The 22,403-nt window shown below is 45.4% G+C and overlaps 1 protein-coding gene across 1 annotated transcript; it reads left to right on the top strand.

The window, feature by feature from the left end:
• Nucleotides 1-3,650: 3,650 nt before the first annotated feature.
• Nucleotides 3,651-15,198, top strand: LOC137353029 (NF-kappa-B inhibitor alpha-like). The gene is made up of 6 exons (XM_068018948.1): nucleotides 3,651-4,072; nucleotides 7,717-7,816; nucleotides 8,713-8,935; nucleotides 10,286-10,374; nucleotides 11,004-11,264; nucleotides 12,622-15,198. The coding sequence occupies exons 1-6, from the start codon at nucleotides 3,804-3,806 to the stop codon at nucleotides 12,670-12,672; spliced, it is 993 nt and encodes a 330-aa protein (XP_067875049.1). The 5' UTR covers nucleotides 3,651-3,803; the 3' UTR covers nucleotides 12,673-15,198.
• Nucleotides 15,199-22,403: the final 7,205 nt, after the last annotated feature.

Raw genomic sequence — 22,403 nt, 5'->3', positions numbered from 1 at the left:
CAACCTTCCAACTCAGACACAAAAGCCTCCGGAATACATTGCAGCTGATGTGATGGGCACTGACTCTCTGCCTTCAAGAGGGAGCTGGACCGGTTCTTGACTGGGCCAGAGATCGCATCATGTAGAAGGTCAGTGGATTAACAGATAACTCTCGTGATATTCTGGTCTGCTTTCGATTGCCTGAGGAGGGTCAGAGAGGAATCTTACAGAATACTTTTTTCTCTCCCAGGAGGTGACAATGGCTGCAGCAGGGGACAGTGTTAGGAAGTGTTTAGTCACAAGGCACCTGCCAGCACAAGGGAAGGGGCAGGCTCAATGGTCTAGCTGATCATTTCCTGTATGTCGATTTCATATGTCACTGATGACAAATGATCAGATCCAGCTTTTTTCAGACTTGCAATTATATAACGCCTTTCACAACCACCAGCCATCTCAAAGCACTTTACAAGCGAGGAAGAACTTTTGAATTGTACTCACGGTTGTAATGTAAGAAACGCAGCAACCAATTTGCGCACAGCAAGCTCCCACAAACAACAATGTGATAATGACCGGATAATCTGTTTGTGTGATATTCATCGAGGGATAAGTATTGGTCAGGACACCGGGAGAACTCCCCTGCCTATTAAAATTGTGTCCATGGAATCTTTTATGTCCACCTGAGAGAGCAGATGGGATCTCTGTTTAATGCCTTATCTGAAAGATGGAACCTCCAACAGTGCGGCACTCCCTCAGTACTACACTGGAAGTGTTAGCCTAAAACTTTCATGCTCAAGTGTCTGGAGTGCGACTTGAACTCAGAAATTTCTGACTCAGAGGTGCAAGTGCCAACCACTGAATGACACCTGGTATATGTCAGGTATTCATTTATTCTAAACATAAACCAGCCACTCATCTTGATTGCATAAAAGTAAAATGCTGCAGATGCCGGAAATCTGAAATAAAAACAGAAAGTGCTGGAAATACACAGCAGGTCGCACAGCATCTGTGGAGAGAGAGAGACAGAGTTAACGTTTCAGGTCAGTGACCTTTCATCAGAACCTCGATTACATTCCAGTTGGTAACTCACACCAGGAGAGTCGCTAGTGACACAGTCAGGGAGTTAATCGTGTTCAGGGAAGGTCCCAAGTTTGAATCCTGGCCTGTGATGAGTCACTGGTCACGAAAGATCAAACCAATTTCACTTCAGATACTTTCTTGCTGAGTATTTTTGGGCGTAAATAGGGAAAACCTAGCACTGATGCTAGGCCTGCTTGAGCATGTTCAAAGGAGGACAGGGTGAGGGAATCCCTGGTGGCTGGTGAGTTATCTGATTGGAATTGGGACTGGACCCGAGGAGTTGCCATTGCTGAAGAGGGCAAAAATAATCAGCCAGGGTGATTATTAACTCTGCTTCTCTTTCCACAGATGCTGCCAGACCTGCTGAGTGAATCCAGCATTTCTTGTTTTGTTTCAGATTTCCAGCATCCGCAGTATTTTGCTTTTATTTGATTATTATTCCGAGTGACTTCTTTCTGTTTTTTATTTCATTCTCAGGACTAGGGAATTGTTAGTCCTTGAATCATAGAAGTATCATAGAATGGTTGCAATACAGAAGGAGGCCATTCAACCCATCGTGTCTGTGCCAGCTCTCTGCAAGAACAACTCCCCTAGTCCCACTCCCACTGCCTTTTCTGCACTCTCTCCAATGCCTTCGCATCCTTCCTACAGTGTGGTGCCCAGAACTGGACACAATAGTCCAGCTGAGGCTGCTTAAAACTTACCCCTTCACTTAAGCTATTGGCCAGCTGCCCGAACATTGCCATCTGTGCCTCAGTGTTTAATTTTGCTTTATAACACTCCTGTGAAGCACCTTGTGGCATTTTATTACGTTAAAGGCGCTATATAAATACACGTTTGATGATGTTTTAGGTTCTAGTAGTGAATAGCTCATGAAGTTTCTCGGAGATTATTAGTGATGTTGTCAGCACATTATTGTATGTGGGGTGGGGGGGGGGCTAGTGGGTGATAGGGGGCTACTGTGTCTGGAGCCTAGGATGCTCCATCTAATGGCAGAAGTATGTAACAGCAGGTGGGTGAAGCCCAAAACTTTTTTTATTCATTTATGGGATGTGGGCATCACTGGCAAGGCCAGAATTTTACTGCCCATCCCCAATTGTCCTTGAGAAAGGTGGTGGTTCTTGACCACTGAGGGCTTGCTCAGCCATTTCAAAGGGCCGTTAAGAGTCAGTCACATTGCTGTGGGTCTGGAGTCACATGTAGGCCAGACCAAGTAAGGGTGGCAGATTTCCTTCCCTAAAGGACATTCGCGAACCAGTTGGGTTTTATGACAATCCAATAGTTTCATGGTCACCATTACTGATACTAGCTTTTTATTCCAGATTTTTTTAATTGACTGAATTTAAATTCCCCAGCTGCTGTGGTGGAATTATTAGTCCAGTAACAAAATCACTACACTACCATTCCTCTGCCCAAAACAAAAGGAGTATGACATACATGCAAACGTAAGACATTATTTATAAAATTCTGGTTTGGCCTCAACTGGAGTATTGTGTCCAATTCTGGGTGCTGCACTTAAGGAAAGATGTCAAGGCTTTGGAGAGGGTGCAGGGAAATTGACCTGAATGGTAGCACAGATTCAGTTATGTGACGACACTGCAGAAGCTGGGATGGTTCTCCTTGGAGCAGATAAGTTTAAGGAGAGATTCAATAGAAGTGTTCAAAATTAGAGAAGGTTTTCATAATAAGGAAAAACTGTTTCCACTGGCTGGAGGGTCAGTAACCAGAGGACACGGATTTAATCGGCAAAAGAACTGGAGGGGGGGGGGGGGGGGGGGAGATGAGGAGAATTTTTTTTTAACGCAGTGAGTTGTTGTGATCTGGAACGCGCTGCCCGAAAGGGCGGTGGAAGCAGATTCAATAGTGACTTTCAAAAGGGGAATTGGATAAATATTCGAAAAGTTGGCGGGATTGTGGTGAAAGGAGCAGGGGCTGTGAGGCTGATTTGATATTGCTTCCAAAGAGGTGAAATGGGTACGATGGGCTGAATGGCCTCATTCTGTGCTGTAACCGTTCTATGATTGTATTCTATGATTATATATTTGGTTGCACTGAACTCTGCTCTTACAGGAAAGAGATCCTTCCCTTTTATCTGACCCCCCAAACGAGGAATTTTAATTTCCCCTCATTATTTTTAAAAAGCTCCTAAACCTCTTTTACAACCCAACAATATCTAAAATTCCTCATTGTTGTCTGGTCAACAGAGGGCGGGCGGGGGAATCTGCAGCAATTATAAATGTGCACAGTGAGGGAGGGGGGGCTTTTAAGTTACAAGATCCAAAATTTTCTTTTTTGAAAAATGACAAAAGGAAATGTTTTAAACCCGTTTCCTTCCGTGCAAAATTCAGCCATCAATTAACCCATTGAAATACAGCCAGTTTAAAGAGTAAAAGGTTTGGGAGTTTTTTTAAGACTCCAAGATGAGGAAATTGGAAAAAGGAAACAGGGCTTAACAATTTTTTTTTTTTAAAAAAGGACAGTAAAATACAGTAGTACAATTAGTCACATCGAAAAGCACCCGGAGTCACGTATGTGGTATTCCCCCATCTAAATCAGACACAGGGAGGTGTTCTTGCGTTTTGGATATAAACGTCGCCGCCTACATTTGCTGATTTCCAGTCTGAACGAAGTACTCAGGAGCTCGACACGCAGTGTGTGTGTGTCTGTCTGCAAAAAAAAACCCAGCCAAACCGTCTTTTCCGCAACAGTAACTTTTTTTGTTGTTGCATTTAGAGAGAGAGAGGAAAATGAATGAGAAAGGACTGGCTGATCTCTCGGTCAATTTCAGGGAGGCTCCGGAAAGTCTCAGGAATAGGCGCAAGCATGTCAAACTTTTGGATACAAAGTTTGGGGTGGAAGGAGAACGGCTGGACAGTGGCATCGATTCCATGCAAGAAGCGGATGAGACTGTGGACAGTGTCTCCGACCAGATGGAAAATCTAAACCTCAGCTGCGGGAGTGTGGAAAAGAGCCTGACCCAGAGTTGGACATCGTTCAGGAGCGAAGATGGGGACACGTAAGTTCCCATTTCTCACAATTCCCGGTGCCTGTAAATCTCGACGAATTAACATGAACGGAAAAAAAAGAGTTTTTGTGGTTTTGAAACTAATTTTCAGGCTAAGGATTACTTATAATCTAGAGAAACAAATTATATAGCGCCTTGCACGACCTCCCATTGATATGTTATGTTATGTTATAAAGGAAACACCATGGTCAATTTGCGCACAGCAAGCTCCCACAGCAGTGAGAATGACCAGATCATCTGTTTTAGTGATTCTTGATTGAGGGGTCATTATTGGCCAGGATACCAGGGAGAAACTCTTCGATTAGGGATCTTTTACATCCACCTGAGCAGGCACACCTGGCCTCCGTTTAATGTTGCATCTGAAAGCCGACACCTCCGACAATGCAGCACTCCCTCCCTCGGTACTGCACTGGGAGCATCAGCCTGAATTTTAGGGCTTGTGTCTCTGGAGGGGGGAATTGACCTTCTGACTCAGAGGGAAGAGGGGCTATCAACAGAACCACAGCTGAAGCCCTAAGTCTAGCCTCTGTTCCAGTCAGTCTGGTTTCGTATAAGCCACTTGGCACCCTAATTTTCTGCTAATCTGTCCCCTTTATACCTGTGTTCTCACTTTGGCGGGCAGATAATGCGCAGCACGGTAAGAATAAAAGGGAGGGGTTCAGTTTTAACTTCTTTTAAGATGGAGAGACAAAGTGCAGAGGAAGAGCGCGCAAGAACGTGTGAGGGAGGGAGAGGACCGAGTGAGAATGTGAAAGAGACAGAGAAAAAGACTGTTGCAATCTATCCGAATCAGAATGAATGTACCCTACCAGTGAGCCCGATCAAACAGACTGATTTGAAACTTTTATCCTCACCCCAGGACCTGGGGATTCCCATTAGGGAATCCAATTGAGCTTTCCACATGTGAAAATTAGGAAGACCGGGAGGATATTCAGCCCTTCGAGCCTTTTCTGCAATTCAGGGCTGATCTCCTAGGTGTCTAGATAGACCGTTGATGGGCTACTTGTCTGTGGAAACCAATTCACAGCCAAATCCCAATATTCCAGGCCTCTGTTTTTATTCATTTGTGAGCGTCGCTGGCAAGGCCAACATTTATTGCCCATCCCTAGTTCCCCTTGAAAAGGTTGTGGTGAGCCGCCTTCTTGAACTGCTGCAGCCCACATGGTGCAGGTACACCCACAGTGCTGTTGCGGAGGGAGTTTCAGATTTTTGACCCAGCGACAGTGAAGGAACGGTGATATAGTTCCAAGTCAGGATGGTGAGGGGAACTTGCAGGTGGTGATGTTCCCATGCGTCTGCTGCCCTTGTCCTTCTAGGTGGTAGGGGTCATGGGTTTCAGTATTTTTCACTTTCCCCCCCATCCCCATCCCCATCCCCCCGCCTTGCTAATTCAGGAGCTATGGGCCAGTTTAGCAAATCTCAACATCCATCTCACTCTCAATGTCTCCTTCTTAAAAACATGATTGCTTTCCAATTGTCTGTTCTTGAGTGTAAAATACGTCTCAAATTTAAAAAAAAATACTGTTTATCCCTAATAAATGCAATGAAATGGGGGAGACAAACTCGTTATAACTATGAGGAAAGGCTGATCAGGCTGGGGGATGAGCTGATCGAGGTTGTTAAAAATTATGAAGTGGTCTGATAGGGTCGAAGTAGAGAAGATGTTTCGCCTTGTGAGGGAGACCAGAACTAGGGGCCATAAATATAAGATAGTCAGTAAATAAATCCAATAAGGAAATCAGGAGAAATTCTTTACCCAGAGTGATGAAAATGTGGCTACACGAGGAGTGGTTGAGGCGAATAGCATAGATGCATTTAAGGGGAAGCTAGATGAGCACGTGAGGGAGAAGGGAATAGAAGGATATGCAGATAGAGTGAGATGAAATAGAGTGGGAGGAGATTTGTGTGAAGCTTAAATACTAGCACTGAGCAGTCGGGCTGAATGGCCTGTTTCTCTGCTGTACATTCTGAGTAATTTCCAAAGTCATCTTGATCCTATTTTCTTTCAAAGTATCCCATCTATTGCAGCTAAAAGTCCCTGTGTTTCCTGATAAAAGTCTGAGGAAATTCCCAACAAGGAAATTTGGGGAAAATTCCTCATGTTTCCTTGAGTAGTTCTGATCTGGAGTGATTGGGCAACCTGTCATTGGATTGAATGCATATTCTAGGGGCTGTGGAGATAGAGAGGGTCTGTTCTTGTACAAATCCTCTCTGTGGAAGTTTAACACGAGCTTGCTGTGAGAACGAGTCATAATTTCTTAACCTCATGTTGCTAACCTGCACTTGTAAATAAACATTTGGTATCATAACCACCCTGCTATATGACAGATTCAATGCAGGTAGCTATGAATAGAACTGGCTTGGGGGTTTGGACTGGGTTTTTTTTGGTTATATACACACTGTATGATGTGGTATTAAGTAAGGGAGTTCCACTTTATCCCTTGCAGCAGCTATCCTGACTCAGACCAGCTAACTCAGTATAGACTCGAGATTGAGTGTGGGACATTCCTGCTTAGATCTGGCTTGGTTTCTAAATAGGCAGCGAATTTTTTTCACATACTGACTGCTGGGGAAACCCAGGTGGTGATGTCTTAATTCAACAGCATAAAGGGTTGGAGGTGGAAAATAAACCTCACCCTTACCATCACACCCTGAGAAAATTATCCGATTGAAAGAGGGCCAAGACTGGCTGCTGTAGCAGCAAAGCCTGGGTGCCCTTGGATTAAATGACTCGCCTGTTCACATGCTCGGGGTACGATGACCTTTGACCGTAAACACGTGCCCCTTGTGAGGCTAGTGTTGTTTCAGCGACTCCCCCAAATATGGAAGACCAAATTTTTTCCCCCATTAACGTTGGCAAAAGAAGTGTGTGCAGTCCTCTGCAACACCAACTTGCATTTATATAGCATCTTCAACATAATGAAAATGTCCCAAGCCACTGAGCCACATGTGGCGATATTAGGACAGGTGATCAAAAGCTTGTCAAAGAGGTAGATTTTAAGGAATGTCTTAAAGGAGGAGAGAGAGAGGTGGACTGGTTTAGGGAGGAAATTCCAGACCTAGGCAGCTGAAGGCACGGCCACCAATGATGGAGTGAAGGGAATAGGGGGTTGTTAAGGTCCTAATAATGGCCTAACCTCTGGAATTACCTCCCTAAAACTCTCTCCCACTTTTTCCTCCTTTAAGCTACCTCTTTGACCAAACTTTTAGTCATCTGTCCTAATATCGCCTTTAGATTTGGCTCGGTGTCGAGCAGTGTTTGATAGTGCATGTAAAGCACTTCAGGAGGCTTAAGGCACTATATAAATGCATCTTGTTATTATTGTTGTTGTTGTTGTTTGGGTGAGAGAGACGTGAGGGAGGAAATTGCACCAGAAGAAAAAAAAAATTGATACATGTAACAGGATTTTCGTTTAACTTCCCTTCTTCCTGTTATAAAACCATTGGGCCCATTTCCAGTAAGAATTGATTCTGGAATTCCCCTTTTATAGAAATGACGTGTCAATATTTCACTCCTGCATGGTTTTCACTGTGCAGCTGCCAGCTGATGTACTCAGGAAATTAGTAACCCTCTGCATTTTAATCCTTGACCGCCATCATTTATTTTTCTTGTCTCTCCCCTTCCTTTTTCACAGGTTTCTCCATCTGGCCATTCTGCACCAGCGCCCGGACATTGCCAGTTTCCTCTTGTGGTCTGAACCATCCGTTATTGACATTTGCAACAACTCCCGACAGGTAAGTCTCTTTTTAGCCCACCACCTAGCTGCAGGACAGCCCCCACAACTCCCCCTCCCTGCCCCTCCCCCACCACGAGGTGGAACATGGTTTTAAGAAGGGATGTAGAAAGAAGAAACTGCTTCCCAGTACCCTAACTTGCACCATGTCTCATTCAGCAACCACCCACTACGCTCGCTGACCTACATTGGCTTCCGGTCCAACAATGCCTCAAATATAAAATTCTCAACTCGTGTTGATATTCCCTCCGTGGCCTTGCCCCCTTCCTATCTTTGTAACCTCCTCCAGCCCAACAATCCTCTGAAATCTCTGCACTTCTCCAATTCCACCCTCTTGCTCATCCCCACTTTCTATGACCCACCATTGGCAGCCATGCCTTCAGATGTGGACTCCGCACTCTGGAATTTCCTCCCTAAACCAGTCCACCACCCTTTTTCTCCCCTTTTAAGACACTCCTGCAAACCTACATCCTTAACCAATCTTTTTGTCACCCCCTTAAACAATAATTACAACAGATGGTTAGTTAATTGTATTGGTTGGGGAGTTTTGGAGGGGGTGGCAGGAATTAATCCTTTGACCTTTAAAAAGGGGGAATGGCATATATGTTTTATGAATAAAAACAGCAATACTGGAATAACACAACAGGGCCATCGAAGTTTGTTTGCTATCACAAAGAGCTGGCTCAGGGATGAGGGGCTGAATGGCCTCCTTCTTCCATGAGGTCTGCTGGCACTTGAAGCAGAATGAGACAGTTTAAAGTTTCAGAGGCAACTCTTGCGATACCTGTAAACTGCCATTTCCTCTTATTAACTTTATCTTTGTTCCTGTGACCTGGGTAATATGCCTTTTATTTTCTTGAAGATCTCACTCTTTTTTTTTATCCTCTCGACTTCCAGAGCCCTTTGCACTTGTCGGTGATCATGAGCATGCCCGAGGTAACCAGGGAGCTGGTGCAGGCTGGGGCGGATCTGGAGAGTTTGGACATCTTCGGGAACACCGCGTTACACCTCGCCTGCGAACAGGGAGACATGGACTGCGTTAGCTCGCTCCTTAACCTGATGGGCACTGCCGACATCACGCAGCGCCACGTACAAGATCTGGAACGACGCAATTACTGCGGTACTTTATTTGCTTGCTTAGTCCGACCACACACTAGCGCACAGCAGAATAAGTAATAGAGACGCACAATTGGTGGCATGACGAGGCTTTAATCGCAACCCTCCTTCCTCGCCGACTCGCTCCCTTTCTTTCTTGATTGCACAGTGCTGGTCTCTATACAACAAAAAGGACACAGAGCACTGTTTCCACTAAGCTGCACGAATGCACAGCCGCCTAGAAGCCTAACAGATACCATGCAGGCCTTGTTCTGTACTATATAAATGCCTGCGCGCGGTCACACAAAAAAATTGAAAGGGGCTGCACGCTTAAAGAAACAGGCCATGCCCAACAACTAAATTTTAAAGGGAACATTGCGTAGAAGCGCTGGAGAAAGTGAAAAAAAACAATTTACAAGGGATCATACCAGAAATGAGACATTGTAGTTTATCAGGAAGATTGAGCAGGTTGGATCTTTTTTTTTCTTTGGAATGTAGAAGACTTAGAGGAGACCCGATGGAGGTTTCGAAGTTGTGAATGTGTTGGGCAGGGTAGATGTGGAGAGAATCTTTCCACCTGTGGGAGAATCCAAAGCTAGGGGCCATAAGTTTAAGGTAGTCACTAACAAATCTAAGAGGGAAATAAGAAGAAATTTCTTCACTCAGAGAGTTTTGAGAATGTGGAACTTGCTGCTACAGGAAATGGTCGAGACAAATTGCTTAGATGCTTTCAAAAGGAAACTAGGCGAGTTCATGAGAGTAAAGGGAATAGAAAGATATGCGGAAAGGCTGAGCTGTGGCAGATGGAATGGGAGGAGACTTGTGTGGGGCATAAATACCAGCACAGACTAGTTAGGCCAGATATTTCTGTGTTGTACATGTTATGTAAGTCCCTGACTCCTTTCTGGGGTACAGCAACACTAGCAAGATGGGGTGAGGGTCAGGGGAAGGGTGCTCTTCATTAATTCATCCAGCCCGCCGTTCCTCATGTGTGACCCTGGACAATGAATGGCAGTAGGCTATTCAACTGCAGGAGCATCACAGCCAAATCTGATCCTGCCTGGTTTGTGTGCACACTGCCATTAAAGTGACCACTGGCAATGGCTGATATTCCAACCCAGCTCTCCCTGCCATCCCCCCTCCCCGCACTAACCTTGAGATGCCGAGGCCAATTAAAGTGCCCAAACCCAGGTCCGCTCACACAAGACAGTCCGAGGCATTGAGCCTGGAACCGTTCTGCGCTGGAGGGCTCAGTTTTACACGGGGCAGTGCCCTCATCCACTGGCAAAGGAACTTTGTAGCGTATGGGGTTGAATGTGCTATGTATGTGCCTTTAGTGAACCAATTATTAAAGGCCGGTCTCCCTCCATTACAGGTCACACTTGTCTTCACATCGCGGCAATGAAAGGAGATTGTGAAACAGTGGAACGACTGCTTGCTTCAGGAGCCAACATTAATGCTCAGGTAAGCCATATTCTTACCTTCCAACTGGTGTTGTGTATGCTGTACTTGAAACATCTACATTATGGGCTACAGGAAAACTTTCTGATAAAAGAAATACATTTATATAGGGCCTTTTACATTCTTAGGGCATCCCAAGACACTTTGCAGCCAATGAAGTACATTTTGAAGTGCGGTCACTGTTGCAATGTAGGAAACACGGCAGCCAATTTGCGCACAGCAAGATCCCACAAACAGCAATGTGATCAATGTCCAGATAGTCTATTTTTTTTTTTAAAGAGATGTTGGTTGAGGGATAAATACTGGCCCCAGGACAACGGGGAAAACTTCCCTGCTCTTCTTTGGAATAGTGCCGTGAGATCTTTCACCTTTTTGAGGGCAGACGGGCCCTCGGTTTAACGTCTCGTCTATTGCCACGTAGGAAATGGGACAACCAATTTTGAGCACAGCAAGTCCCCACAAAACCTTCTCCCAATGTATCGGTGCCTTTAGGACAGGAGGGAGGGAGAAATGGTTCGGGGGGTGCGGGGAGGGTAGGGGGGGGGTTGACTTTTTCTTGTCTCTCTGAAATCCCAGCAGTAATTTTGCAGTGAGACTGAATTGTAACATTTTCCTTTTGGCCCCGCTGACAGGAACCGAACAGCGGGAGGACACCCCTGCACCTGGCGGTCGAGTTTCAGCATCGGGAGGTGGTGCAGCTCCTCATTGAACGTGGAGTGGATGTAAACCGGATGATGTACAACGGCTGCACAGCCTTCCATCTCATGGCAGGGCGGCCTGACCAGGCAATCCAGGAGCAGCTCTTCCAGCTAACCAGCTCCTCACTGATACCGCTGTACGAGACTTCTGATTCCGACTCCGAGACAGAGTGGGACACCCGGTCAGACTGTGAGGTGAGCGTCGCTCCGTAAGATTGCTAGTAAACGGGGTCGCTAGGTGTGTGCATGTGTGTGCAGAGAGCGACCTCAGTTCCCCCACGCTACAGAGGAGAAAGCAAATCGGGAGTGGGGGGGGCGGGGCTCCCACTCCAGAGTGCGATCTAGTGCAAGCATGAGAAAGAAAGAACTTGCATTTCTATAGCGCCTTTCACAACCTCAGGACGTCTCAAAGTGCTTCATTGGCGGTAAAGTGCTTTGCAATTTCCATTGGTCATGAAAGGCACTATATCAATGCGTCTTTTGTTTTTCTCAATCTGCTTTACAGCCATTGAACTACTTTTAAAGTCGCCGTTGTAATGTAGGAAATACGGCAGCCAATTTGCGCACAGCAAGCTCCCACAAACAGCGACGTGATAATGACCAGATGATCTGTTTTTGTGACGTTGATTGAGAGATAGGTATTGGCCCAGGCCATTGGGGAGAACTCCCCTGCTCTTCTTTGAAAAAATGGCCATGGGATCTTTTACATCCACCTGAGAGGGCAGACAGGAACGGTGGTTTCACATTTCATCCAAAAGACAGCACCGCTGACAATGCAGCACTCCCTCAGTACTGCACTGGGCAGGTCGGGTCTAGAATTTGTGCTCCAGTTTCTTGGGCTTGTGAGCATTGGGTGAAGAGTGGGTGTTGGGACAGGGATGTGATGCATGCCACAGTGGAATAGCCCAGGCTCTGCCTAGGCCAGGGCCTCAGTGGCAGACTGGAGCCTAGTAATTCGGCTCAGCCCAATTCGCCTCTTGGCTTTTTGACTTACAGATTTATCCTAGTTTGAACTTCATGGGCCTGGAGGTTTGGAAAAGGCCTGTGCTGTACACTGTTGCCTCACTGCTGGATAAATCCTAAACCAGAACACCAGGACCCGTGTATAAGTTACAGCAATGGAAATAGGTCGCCCTACTTAATCAATCCATGCGGATGGGAAGCTATGACCACGGGGATTTACACTTTCTTCATGGCCTTCTAAAGCTCCATGAAATGCAGTTAAGTGGCCCACAAGGGCCAAAGGTTTGGGCATTCCGCATTTCAGCTCAAACACGCAGACTAGCCACCTGGGTGAAATACCAATGGGAGCATTAGTGGAACAAAGGAACAGGAGGAGGCCACTCAGCCCCTTGCGCCTGTTCCTCCATTCAATGAGATCATGGCTGATCTATACCTCAACTCCAATTACCTGCCTTGGCTCTGTAACCTTTAATACCCTTATCCAACAAAAATCTAGAATTGTAAGTGACAGCACCCTCGAGAGAGGGGAAAGTCAAGAGCGGGATTATAACAAAAAAAAACTAAGCCGTTTCTGATTTGTGTCTTCCAGATGCCTCTAGACTACGATGATCTTCAAATTGGTGGCCATTCTCTCCACTGAATACCCAGCACACTTGGTGCAGTGTACTGGCCTCCGATTCAACTAAGACAATGATCATGTCATTAAAGGGGAGCTACCGGCAGACCGTCATTCAGGATCACCCACTCTCCACCCATATTCCGTCTCCTCCCCGTGGGTGGATCACGCACAAACAGTGGAAATTGGAAGGCTGGTGCATCAAGCCTGTCCTACAACCTATGATGGCTGGACCATCGTGACTAACTACTTTCCTTTCTCCTCGCCCCTCGCTCCAAGCAGCTGTGCAATTGCCTGACATGGGCAAGCGAGGCGTGTTAACTTGTTACAAGATTGGCAACACATTGTGGGGGAGGGGACATCCTCTCCAGGTTTCCATACAGCCTTGCCATTGGTGCTGTGGTTGGCCATGAGAGAGGTGACCGCTGGCTGCAAAGGCTAACACGTGATAGACTCATGACTAGAACAATATCAATAATAGGGGCTGGGTCACTTGTTTGGTGGTTCACTGCACTGAGAATTCAGTGGACGTGCATAAATTGAGAGAGGTGGGATTGCAGGTGGGGGAAAGGCCAGGTGGCTTTCAGCCCCATCCTGCCCACTCTCTCATATTGGGCAGAAAGACTGTACATACAGGCTGAGAGTGTGCATTGTAACATGGTGTGAATGAGAAACCAACAATGCTGGGTGGTGCAGTGGTCCAGAAGCTATCCTTCAGCATCTGAGACATGGGTTCAGATCTCGCCTTGGCTAGTGGGATGAAGGTTTCTTCTGCTGATTTGAGATAGAGGTGTACAGGGAATGAAGCAGAGTTTCCTCAACCCAGTTTCTACTGAGCTTTGGCCCATGTTACAGAATCCCCTCATGCAGAGAGGTGTCAGAATTGGAGGCTCTTCTGAGGATAGGACTGAGCCACAGAGTAAAGGGAGCTTTACTCTGGATCTAACCAATGATGTACCTGACCAGGAAGCACTTGGTTCTGACACCGGCACCTACGAAAGTTTTTCAGTCCGCTGCGTTGGCTTCCCTCTGCTCGTTGAGTGCAAGTAAATCGGCCATGATGTGAACCACCTGACACAGCATCAGTTCGGTAACTTCTTCATGGCCGTGCTTCCTCTCGAGAGCTCAACAGCTTTAACTTCATGGGGAGGGAGGCACAGTGAAATTTCTCAGGGTTACAATGACTTTAATGAGCTGTTTCTGCCCAACATCATGTCAACCATACTTAAACACCCATAACACTCTTTGACACGCGTGTTATGGTCTTTCATTTTTCATGTGTTCTTTCCCAACAAATCAATCAGTTGATGATATGAGAGAATCATTGTACCTGCTGTCCCCTCCCGGCCACTGACAGCTCTTAATTACCATTGACTACATCGCATGTGGCAAATTGCTTCTGCAACTGGTCACGGGCAAAATGGACACTAATCCTTTCATTCATATCTGTGTATTCAGGACTGGGATGAATTTGTAAATCACTGTACATGGCTATAGGAAGGTTGAACTGGAAATTAAATATTCTGGGTTGTGTGCAAGCCTAATGTGGGAAAGGATGATGCTTTCATGTATATAAAAGCAAAATACTGCAGATGCTGGAAATCTGAAATAAAAGCAAGAAATGTTGGAAATACTCAGCAGGCCTGGCAGCATCTATGCAGAGAGAAGCAGAGATGATGCTTTCATGTGTTTTGTTAATCTTTGTAATGCCAATTCTGATTTGTGTGCATTGCCACTGGGTGGGTGTAACTTCATCCTGGGATGGTCGGACAAAACGGGCAATCGTGAATCGGGCATCCACTGTGCCCGAAGATGAATTTGTGCCCCTCTGTGTCTGGGCTTGGTTATCTGCCAGCCGACTGTCAGTGGAAACTCTAGCCCTAATGAGTTGAGACTGACAAAAAAAGAAAGCCGTTAATCCATCTAGCCTGCCCAACAGCTCACATTGCCTGGAGCACCTTGGCGTGGCACTTCCTGCCTCCCCCATACAGCCATGTAATCTCCTGAGAGAGACACAATACCAGAGAGAAACCCAGGGCCAAGAAGGGGGAAAAACAATTACGGTGGAAAATTCCACTTAGGCAGTGGAAAGCTGTTCAGGAGATCACATGGACTGAGTGTTATTTGTAAAGACACTTGCCTTCTATCTGATGGGATCTCTGCCTCCCAGGCAGGAACTGGTGTCCTGCTCCCTCTTGAAGGCAGGAAGTGTCGTAGAGTCAAGGGGTCACCTCACTCCCAAACAATTCTGAATAGGAGATGAATCTCGATTTCAGCTGTTTGGAGCTTGGGAGAGACAGGATGGGGTGGGAGTTCAGATAAACACTGATGGTCCTAGGGGAAAATAATCTGACACCATCTTAATAAGTCACCTGAAATTATATTTTATATATCAGTCCAAGAAGGAATGGCATTGACCTGTCTTGTCTAGGGAATTAGCTGAAAACGTTATTCTGTTGCTGCTTTTTGACTGTGTTTTGAAGCAAAACTATCCAGGTCACACGTATTTGTACATAACGTCTTACAAATTTTATTTTTTTACATTAAATGACAAAAAAAAAAATCAAGAAATACAGCTGGTTCTGTTATGTTTTGGTGTCTGAAGGAGCGTGGGAAGCATTGTAATGGTTTCTGTGAGACTGGTTGGGTGAGATGTTGATGGCTTATGGATGGGATTTCTCTCCATGCTAAGTTACTGCTCTTGGATCTACCAGTGATAGGAAGCGACTTGCCCTCCCAAAATGGCAGGGCAGGGAAGGGTAAATCAAAAAGGAACAAGGGTCTCTCTTGCCCACTAACTGTGGGAGACGACTGCAGGCCAGTCTCCCGGCTCTTTTTTTTTTCAGGGTAGTATGGGAAAGCGATACGATAAAAACAGCTGGGGGATTGTTGCACTGCTCATTGGCTGGCAATTCACACGTAAACGTCCTTGTGAATAACTCAAACGTCCAAAGTAACATCTTAAAAAGCATAGCATTTTGCCACGTTATCACAAGATAGGTGTGGATGAGAAAGAGTCAGGGCTGGAGGGGGCATGGGGAAGATGAGGGTAAGTTATTTTACACAGCGGGATCTGGAACGTGCTGCCTGAATGGGGGGGGTGGAGGCAGATTCAGTTGAAAGGGAATTGGATACATATTCAAAAAGAAAAAGATGCAGGACTGCGGGGAAAGGGGAGTGGGGTTAATTAGATAGCTCTTTCAAAGGAGCCAGCACAGGCACAATGGGCTGAACGGCCTCCTTCTGTGCTGTAAGACTCTTGCGAGAGGCCACTTGATGCATTCTACCTTACCCAGAAGAAAGGAACCCATAGTTCTCCTTCACCCCTCCCTAATGGGGTACCCTTCTTGGAAATCGATTTGAGTGAGGGACATCAGTTCTAAATTTATCCTTTTGCCAAGTTGAATATAAGAACGTAAGAAATAGGAGCAGAAGTTGACCATATGGTCCCATATGCCTGCTCTACCATTCGATAAGATCGTGGCTGATCTGACTCCACTTTCCTGCCTGTTCCCCATACCCCTTGATTCCCCTATAGTTCAAGAATCAGCCTGTCTTAGCGTTGAATATATTCATTGACTCAGCTGCCACAGCTCTCTGGGGTAGAAAATTCCAAGGATTCATTACCCTCTGGGAGAAGAAATTCCTCCTCATTTCTGTCTTAAATAGGTGATCCCTTAATGTGAAACTGTGTTCCCCTTAGTTCTAGGTTGCCCCACGAGGGGAAACCTTCTCTCAGCATCTACCCTGTCAAGCCCCCTCAGAATATTATATGTTTCAATAAGATCACCTGTGCACACTTGTCCTGGAGTCACTGTTTAGTTTGAAGTATTGTTCCACATTTAGCTTTTCCCTCCTGACCACTATTGTAAATACCCCTTCCAGGTTCCTCTCTCAGTCAGTTACAGTCGAGGGAGACCAGGGAGAATAGCCCATGATTTCCCTCATAACTCAATCTTCTGACATTAGGGAATCAACTTCTTGGCTTTTCTTTGCATTTCCTTCCATTTAAGAAAGAAATTACATTTATACAACATCTACAGGACCTCAATTGCTCCAAAGAACCTCACCGATAGACAATTACTGTGAAAGTGTAGTCACTGTTGGTCAATGGGCAAATGTGGCAACCAATTTGTGTACAGAAAGATCCTATAAGGGGTAGTGAGATGAATGAGCACTTAATCTGTTTCAGTGATGTTGATTAAGGGATAAATATTGGTCAGGAAACCAGGGAGAACTCCCCTGATCTTCTTCGAACAATGGCTATGGAGTCTTAGGCCCACCTGAGAGGGCAGACCAGCTCTTGATTTAATGCCTCACCCAAAAGACAGCACCTGCAACAGTCTGGCACTCCCTCAGCACTCCACTGGGAGTGTCGGCCTCGATAATGCACACAAGTTATTATGCTAGTGGTAAAGGTCTGGAATGCACTGCCTGAGAATGTGGTGCAGGCAGGTTCAATCGAGGCATTCAAATAGGAATTAGACTGTTACCTGAAGAGGAAGAATGTGTAAGATTATATGGGGAGAAGGTGAGGGAGTGGCACTAGGTGAATTGCTCATTCTGAGAGCTGGTGCAGAGCCGATGGGCCGAATGGCCTCCTTCTGTGCTGTAACAATGCTGTGACTCTGCGAAGTGTGTGGGACTTGAATCCACAACCTTCTGACGCAGAGGCGAGAAAACAAGGACTTAAACTTTCTACATGCTCCTCGAGGCAGGTCAGGCACAAATAACTTCAAGGAACTCAGAACAGGGAGGATACAAATGGAAATACAATCCTTTGAATGTGCTGGAACTGAAGCCGGTCACTATATTTCACAACTCATTGTCAAGTGGAGGAGCAGAATAGGAATATGCACATCTGCAGATTATCTGTACAACAGGAATTACATTTTCAAATACCTGTTGCAGTTCGAGAGATAACCACGATTGAATAAGCAGCAGCTGACTTTCAGTCATGGTTCTTTTTGACATAATTCAGTAGTATCCATTCAAACATCACAGGATGATGAATCATGGTGTGTCATCAGTTTCTGCTACTGTGATGTCAACTCATATTTTTCAACATTTTAGTGATTTTGACTCAGTCAAATCACAATGTAGTACCATAGTATCATACAGCACTGAAAAAGGCCATTCAGTCCATTGTGCTGGTGCTGTTTCTTTGAAAAAGCTATCCAATTAGTATCATTCCCCTTTCTCTTTCTTCATGCCATTTATTTATCCAATTCCCTTTTGAAAGTTACTATTCAATCTGCTTCCACCGCCCTTTCAGGCAGCGTGTTCCAGATCACAGCAACTCACTGCGTTAAAAAAAAACTCCTCATTTCCCTCCCCTGTTTGTGAATGTTTTGTCTCAGTCAGCACTGTTTTGCATAAAGCCACTGAGAGACAGTGAGCATCCTGCCTCAAGAAAAACACCTCAACGTGATCTTTTTTATTTCTGAACTACGTGGGTGCAACATTCAATTTGAGTGATCTGCTGTGACGCCCACACAAATGCTGCAGGATAACTGCAGAATCTGCAAAACCACAAGCCCGCCAAATAATTCGACGCAGAAGCCCCTTCTTACCATAACTTGCCATTTTGAGACAGGTGGTATAAGCTGGGGGTGGGGGGAAGTGGGGGCTGCGGAGTGGCGGGGTTTGGCTTTAAATAGACAATTCCCTGCCACATTGTGTCTGCTGACCACATCCCAGTAACTCAATCGAGGCCAGCCCCTGGTGAGGCCATTTAAACTGGAAAGGATTCAGGCTTAATGAGTTTAAATGAGAACAACATAGAATCTACAGCACAGAAACAGGTCAACTGATCAATGCTAGTGTTCTATGCTCCACACCAGCCTCCTCCCACCCGCTCGTCATCTCACCCCATCAACATATTCTTCTAATCCTTTCTCCCTCATGTGTTTATCCAGCTTCCCATTAAATGTATCTATGCTATTTGCCTCAACCACTTCCTGTGGTGGTGAGTTCCACATTCTCACCACTTCTTGGGTAAAGATGTTTCTCCTGAATTCCCTCTTGGATTTGTTAGTGACGGTCTTGTATCTGCAACCCTTTGTGATCTCTGTGCTCCTCCACATCTGGCCTCCTGTGCATCCCTGATTTTAATCGCTCTACCATTGGCCGCCATGCCTTCAGCTGCCTGGACGCTAAGCTCTGGAATTCCTCACTGTCATGCTAGGCCCTCATCTGCCAAGAATGAGGCACATTAATTTTGGTCATGAACATTGATTTTAAACTGTTACTGGAGTGAAGAAAGGACTTGTTAAACAGATCAGCCGTGGTTGGAAAGGACATTTATATATTAACAGACAGTGTTTGGAAGGACAAAGCAGCCATTCCCTGACACATTCAACCCACAATGGACTTTTGATCACCAGACATTGAAGGTGGGGGAGCTCGCATTCCAGATTGACTGCTAAAATGGCCGAACACACAAACAGACATGGTCAAACCAGCTAGTCACATGACTAACCACAAGGGCAATCTGAGTTTTTTGAATTTGTACAAACTGTTTGAACTAGAGTGTCTGTTTGCTCCTGGACTGAGAAGATCTCTCCTGTCTGCTCCCATCTCTTTCTCACAAGCCTCTGAATCCACTGAAGACACATGAACCCCAAGAGAGAAAAGTCTCCTATAGTGAACAAGGTTTAAGAGAATACTGGGCCCCAACGAAAAGCAAGATCTACCTACAATCAAAGACTCTACAGTGAGCTCGAAGAACCATAACAACAACTCTTCAGATATTGCCTCAAACTTTTCAACCTTTAGTTTAGTTTAGAGATACAGCACTGAAACAGGCCCTTCGGCCCACCGAGTCTGTGCCGACCATCAACCACCCATCCATACTAATCCTACACTAATTCCATATTCCTACCACATCCCCACCTGTCCCTATATTTCCCTACCACCTACCTATACTAGGGTCAATTTATAATGGCCAATTTACCTATCAACCTGCAAGTCTTTGGCATGTGGGAGGAAACCGGAGCACCCGGAGGAAACCCACGCAGACACAGGGAGAACTTGCAAACTCCACACAGGCAGTACCCAGAATTGAACCCGGGTCGCTGGAGCTGTGAGGCTGCGGTGCTAACCACTGCGCCACTGTGCAGCCCTTGATTTTCCTTCTGCTCTTTTCTGTCTCTATTTGCATGTGTGTATCGCGTATGCATGCTAGCATGGGCGCGTTGTTTATCCGTAGGCGTTAACCAAATTAGAGTTTAAGTTTAATAAATTTCAACTTTTCTTTTTTAAACCTAAGAAAGCCTGTTTGTGCTGGTTTCTTTGCCTTATAATTGGAAAGTGGTGAACAAGGATTCACCAAGGGGGAGCTAAAAACACGGTGTGTTTTAAATTAAATCCTGTTACGGTAAGACCAAGTGAAGGCTGAGAGGGACCCCTAGACACCTTTCGCACCTGGTCATAACAACCCCCCCTAAACCTCTCTACCTCTCTCTTCCTTTAAGATGCTTCTTGAAACCTACCTCTTTGACCAAGCTTTCGGTCACCTGTTCTCATATCCCCTTAAGTGGCTCAGTGTCAAATTTTGTTTGATAATGCTCCTGTGAAACACCTTGGGATGCTTTACCATTTTAAAGGCTCTGTATAAATGCAAGTGGCTGCTGTTATGATTGCCAATTTATCTTCTATATGTCTACCCTATCGAACCCCTTCATAATTATAAAGGCCTCTATCAGGTCACCCCTCTTTTCTAGAGAAAAGAGCCCAGTCTGATCAACCTTTCAGTTCTGGTATCATTTGGACCTTCTCCAGTCCATCTATATTCCTTTTGTAATTTGGTGGCCAGAACTTTGCACAGTGTGGCCTAATCAAGACTCTAACCAAGTTAAAGACAACTTCACTGCTTTGCAATTCTATTCCTCCAGAAATTAGCCCCACTGCTTTGGTTGCATTTTAAACCTTGTTAATCCTGTGGAGGTTACAAAGTTCCACAGTTGTAACATGCAAATCAGAATTTGCTCACAAAAGAACCAGTAGAACAGTCAACCATGAGAAAGCCACTTGGCTCCCTGAAGCTTGTCCCATTGACAATATGAACTTTCTCAGCCTAGCCAACTGTGACCCTAAAGATTGCTTCTCCGTTACCATTTCAGGCTAGGGAGGGGGAAATAATCCCACACTAGATCAGTATGACTCTGCTTTTGAATACGTGAACATGGAGGCCAGGTGTGACAGTGAGCATGGGCATGTTACTCAACTCTGATGACACCCAGAGTTGCGTAACCTACTCACTCTCTCTCAGTTTACACAGATGGTTGGCAAATCCCAGCGAGCGTCTATTATTAAGCAATCTCACTTTAGGTGTCAGCTGCTGCTCAGTGGGTTGCACATCTGCCTCTGAGTCAGAAGTTTGTGAGTTCAGACCCCACTCTGGAGACTTGAGCTCATAATCTAGGCTAATGCTCCAATGCAGGACTGAGGGAGTGCTACAGTGTTGGAGGTGATGTTAAACCAAGGCCCCCCATTGAGTGGACAAAGAAGACCCCACAGCACTATTTTGAAAAACAGCAGGGGAGTTCTCCCCAGTGCCCCAGCCAATATTTGATCACTAAAAGCAACAACCATAAAAAAAGTATTTACCTGGTCATTATCACATCACTGGAAGAGTTGGACTATTGGAGGGTGAAGGGTTTCTTGACCTTGACTATTCTGATATTGAGCATTGCTGAAAACAGAGCATTTTGTCAAAGCTTTTCGTCTTGTACTCATCAGGACAATTCGCAAGAATACCAATGTAAGGGAAAGCAACAAATTTATACTGTAGGAGAAGAGAGATTTGATTGGTTAGCAAGTGGACTCTGATTGGTAGAGGTGTTGTCATGGAGAATGCACCAGTTTATGGTGACTGACAGTACATTTGTTGTTTTCCCTTACACTGGTATTCTTGCGAATTGTCCTGATGAGTGCAAGATGAAACATTTTGACAAAATGTCTCTGTTTTCAGCAATACTCAAGTTCGGTACTACCAAACGACTATTTGTATTCTTATATTGTTGTGGTCAAATTCTGACTAGGAGGCATTCTAGTTGTGGGAGTTTGGACCGAACAAACCAGAGGTAAACAGTTCCCACCAATTAGGAGCAGTCATACAGACTTTCCCCAGAGACTGTAAGCCATAAGCAATTTGTTAGTCATAATAATTGGTAATTAATTCACAGCCATTGTTTAAACAAGACACCTTAGGATAAGCGAACTCAGTTCTGACGGATGGTCATTGACCTAAAACGTTAACTCTGGTTCTCTCCTCAGAGTGCTTGTTCTAAATGCCTCAGTGTCATCAAAAAAAAGTGCCCCCTTTTAAAGGGCACAACTAATAGAAAATCAAATCATAAAACAAGGAAACTGAGAAATAATATTATTGCCTGTGTCCACCACACACTACAGTTTCTGGGGTGCCCATTGGTTGCAGAAGGCCTCAAGTGTAATCAGCAAGCTGGACACAGACAAGATTGTAAAAGAAACTCTTCTCAGATGCTACCCGGCCTGCTGAGTGTTTACAGCATTTCCCAATGTTATTTTGCTTCCAGAGTGCTAAACCATATTGTTTGCAACCTTGGTGTCATACTTGACCCCGAGGTGAGCTTCTAACCACATGTCCACGTCAGTGCGAAGACCGCCCACTCCCACATCCGTAACATCTCTTGACTCCGCCCGTGCTTCAGCTCATCTGCTGCTGTAACCCACATCCACGCCTTTGTTACGTCTAGACTTGACAGCTGTAATGC

This window comes from Heterodontus francisci, chromosome 40 (assembly GCF_036365525.1).
Source record: "Heterodontus francisci isolate sHetFra1 chromosome 40, sHetFra1.hap1, whole genome shotgun sequence".
Taxonomy (NCBI): domain Eukaryota; kingdom Metazoa; phylum Chordata; class Chondrichthyes; order Heterodontiformes; family Heterodontidae; genus Heterodontus; species Heterodontus francisci.
Note: the sequence above shows the minus strand (reverse complement) of the source record. Positions and strands in the feature narration are given on the sequence as shown.

Excerpts from the sequence above, each read along its gene's own strand:
- LOC137353029 (XM_068018948.1), top strand. The coding sequence starts at position 3,804 with ATGAATGAGAAAGGACTGGCTGATCTCTCGGTCAATTTCAGGGAGGCT. Across the intron at positions 4,073-7,716 it reads AGGAGCGAAGATGGGGACAC|GTTTCTCCATCTGGCCATTC; the intron begins GTAAGTTCCCAT and ends CCTTTTTCACAG. Across the intron at positions 7,817-8,712 it reads TTTGCAACAACTCCCGACAG|AGCCCTTTGCACTTGTCGGT; the intron begins GTAAGTCTCTTT and ends CTCGACTTCCAG.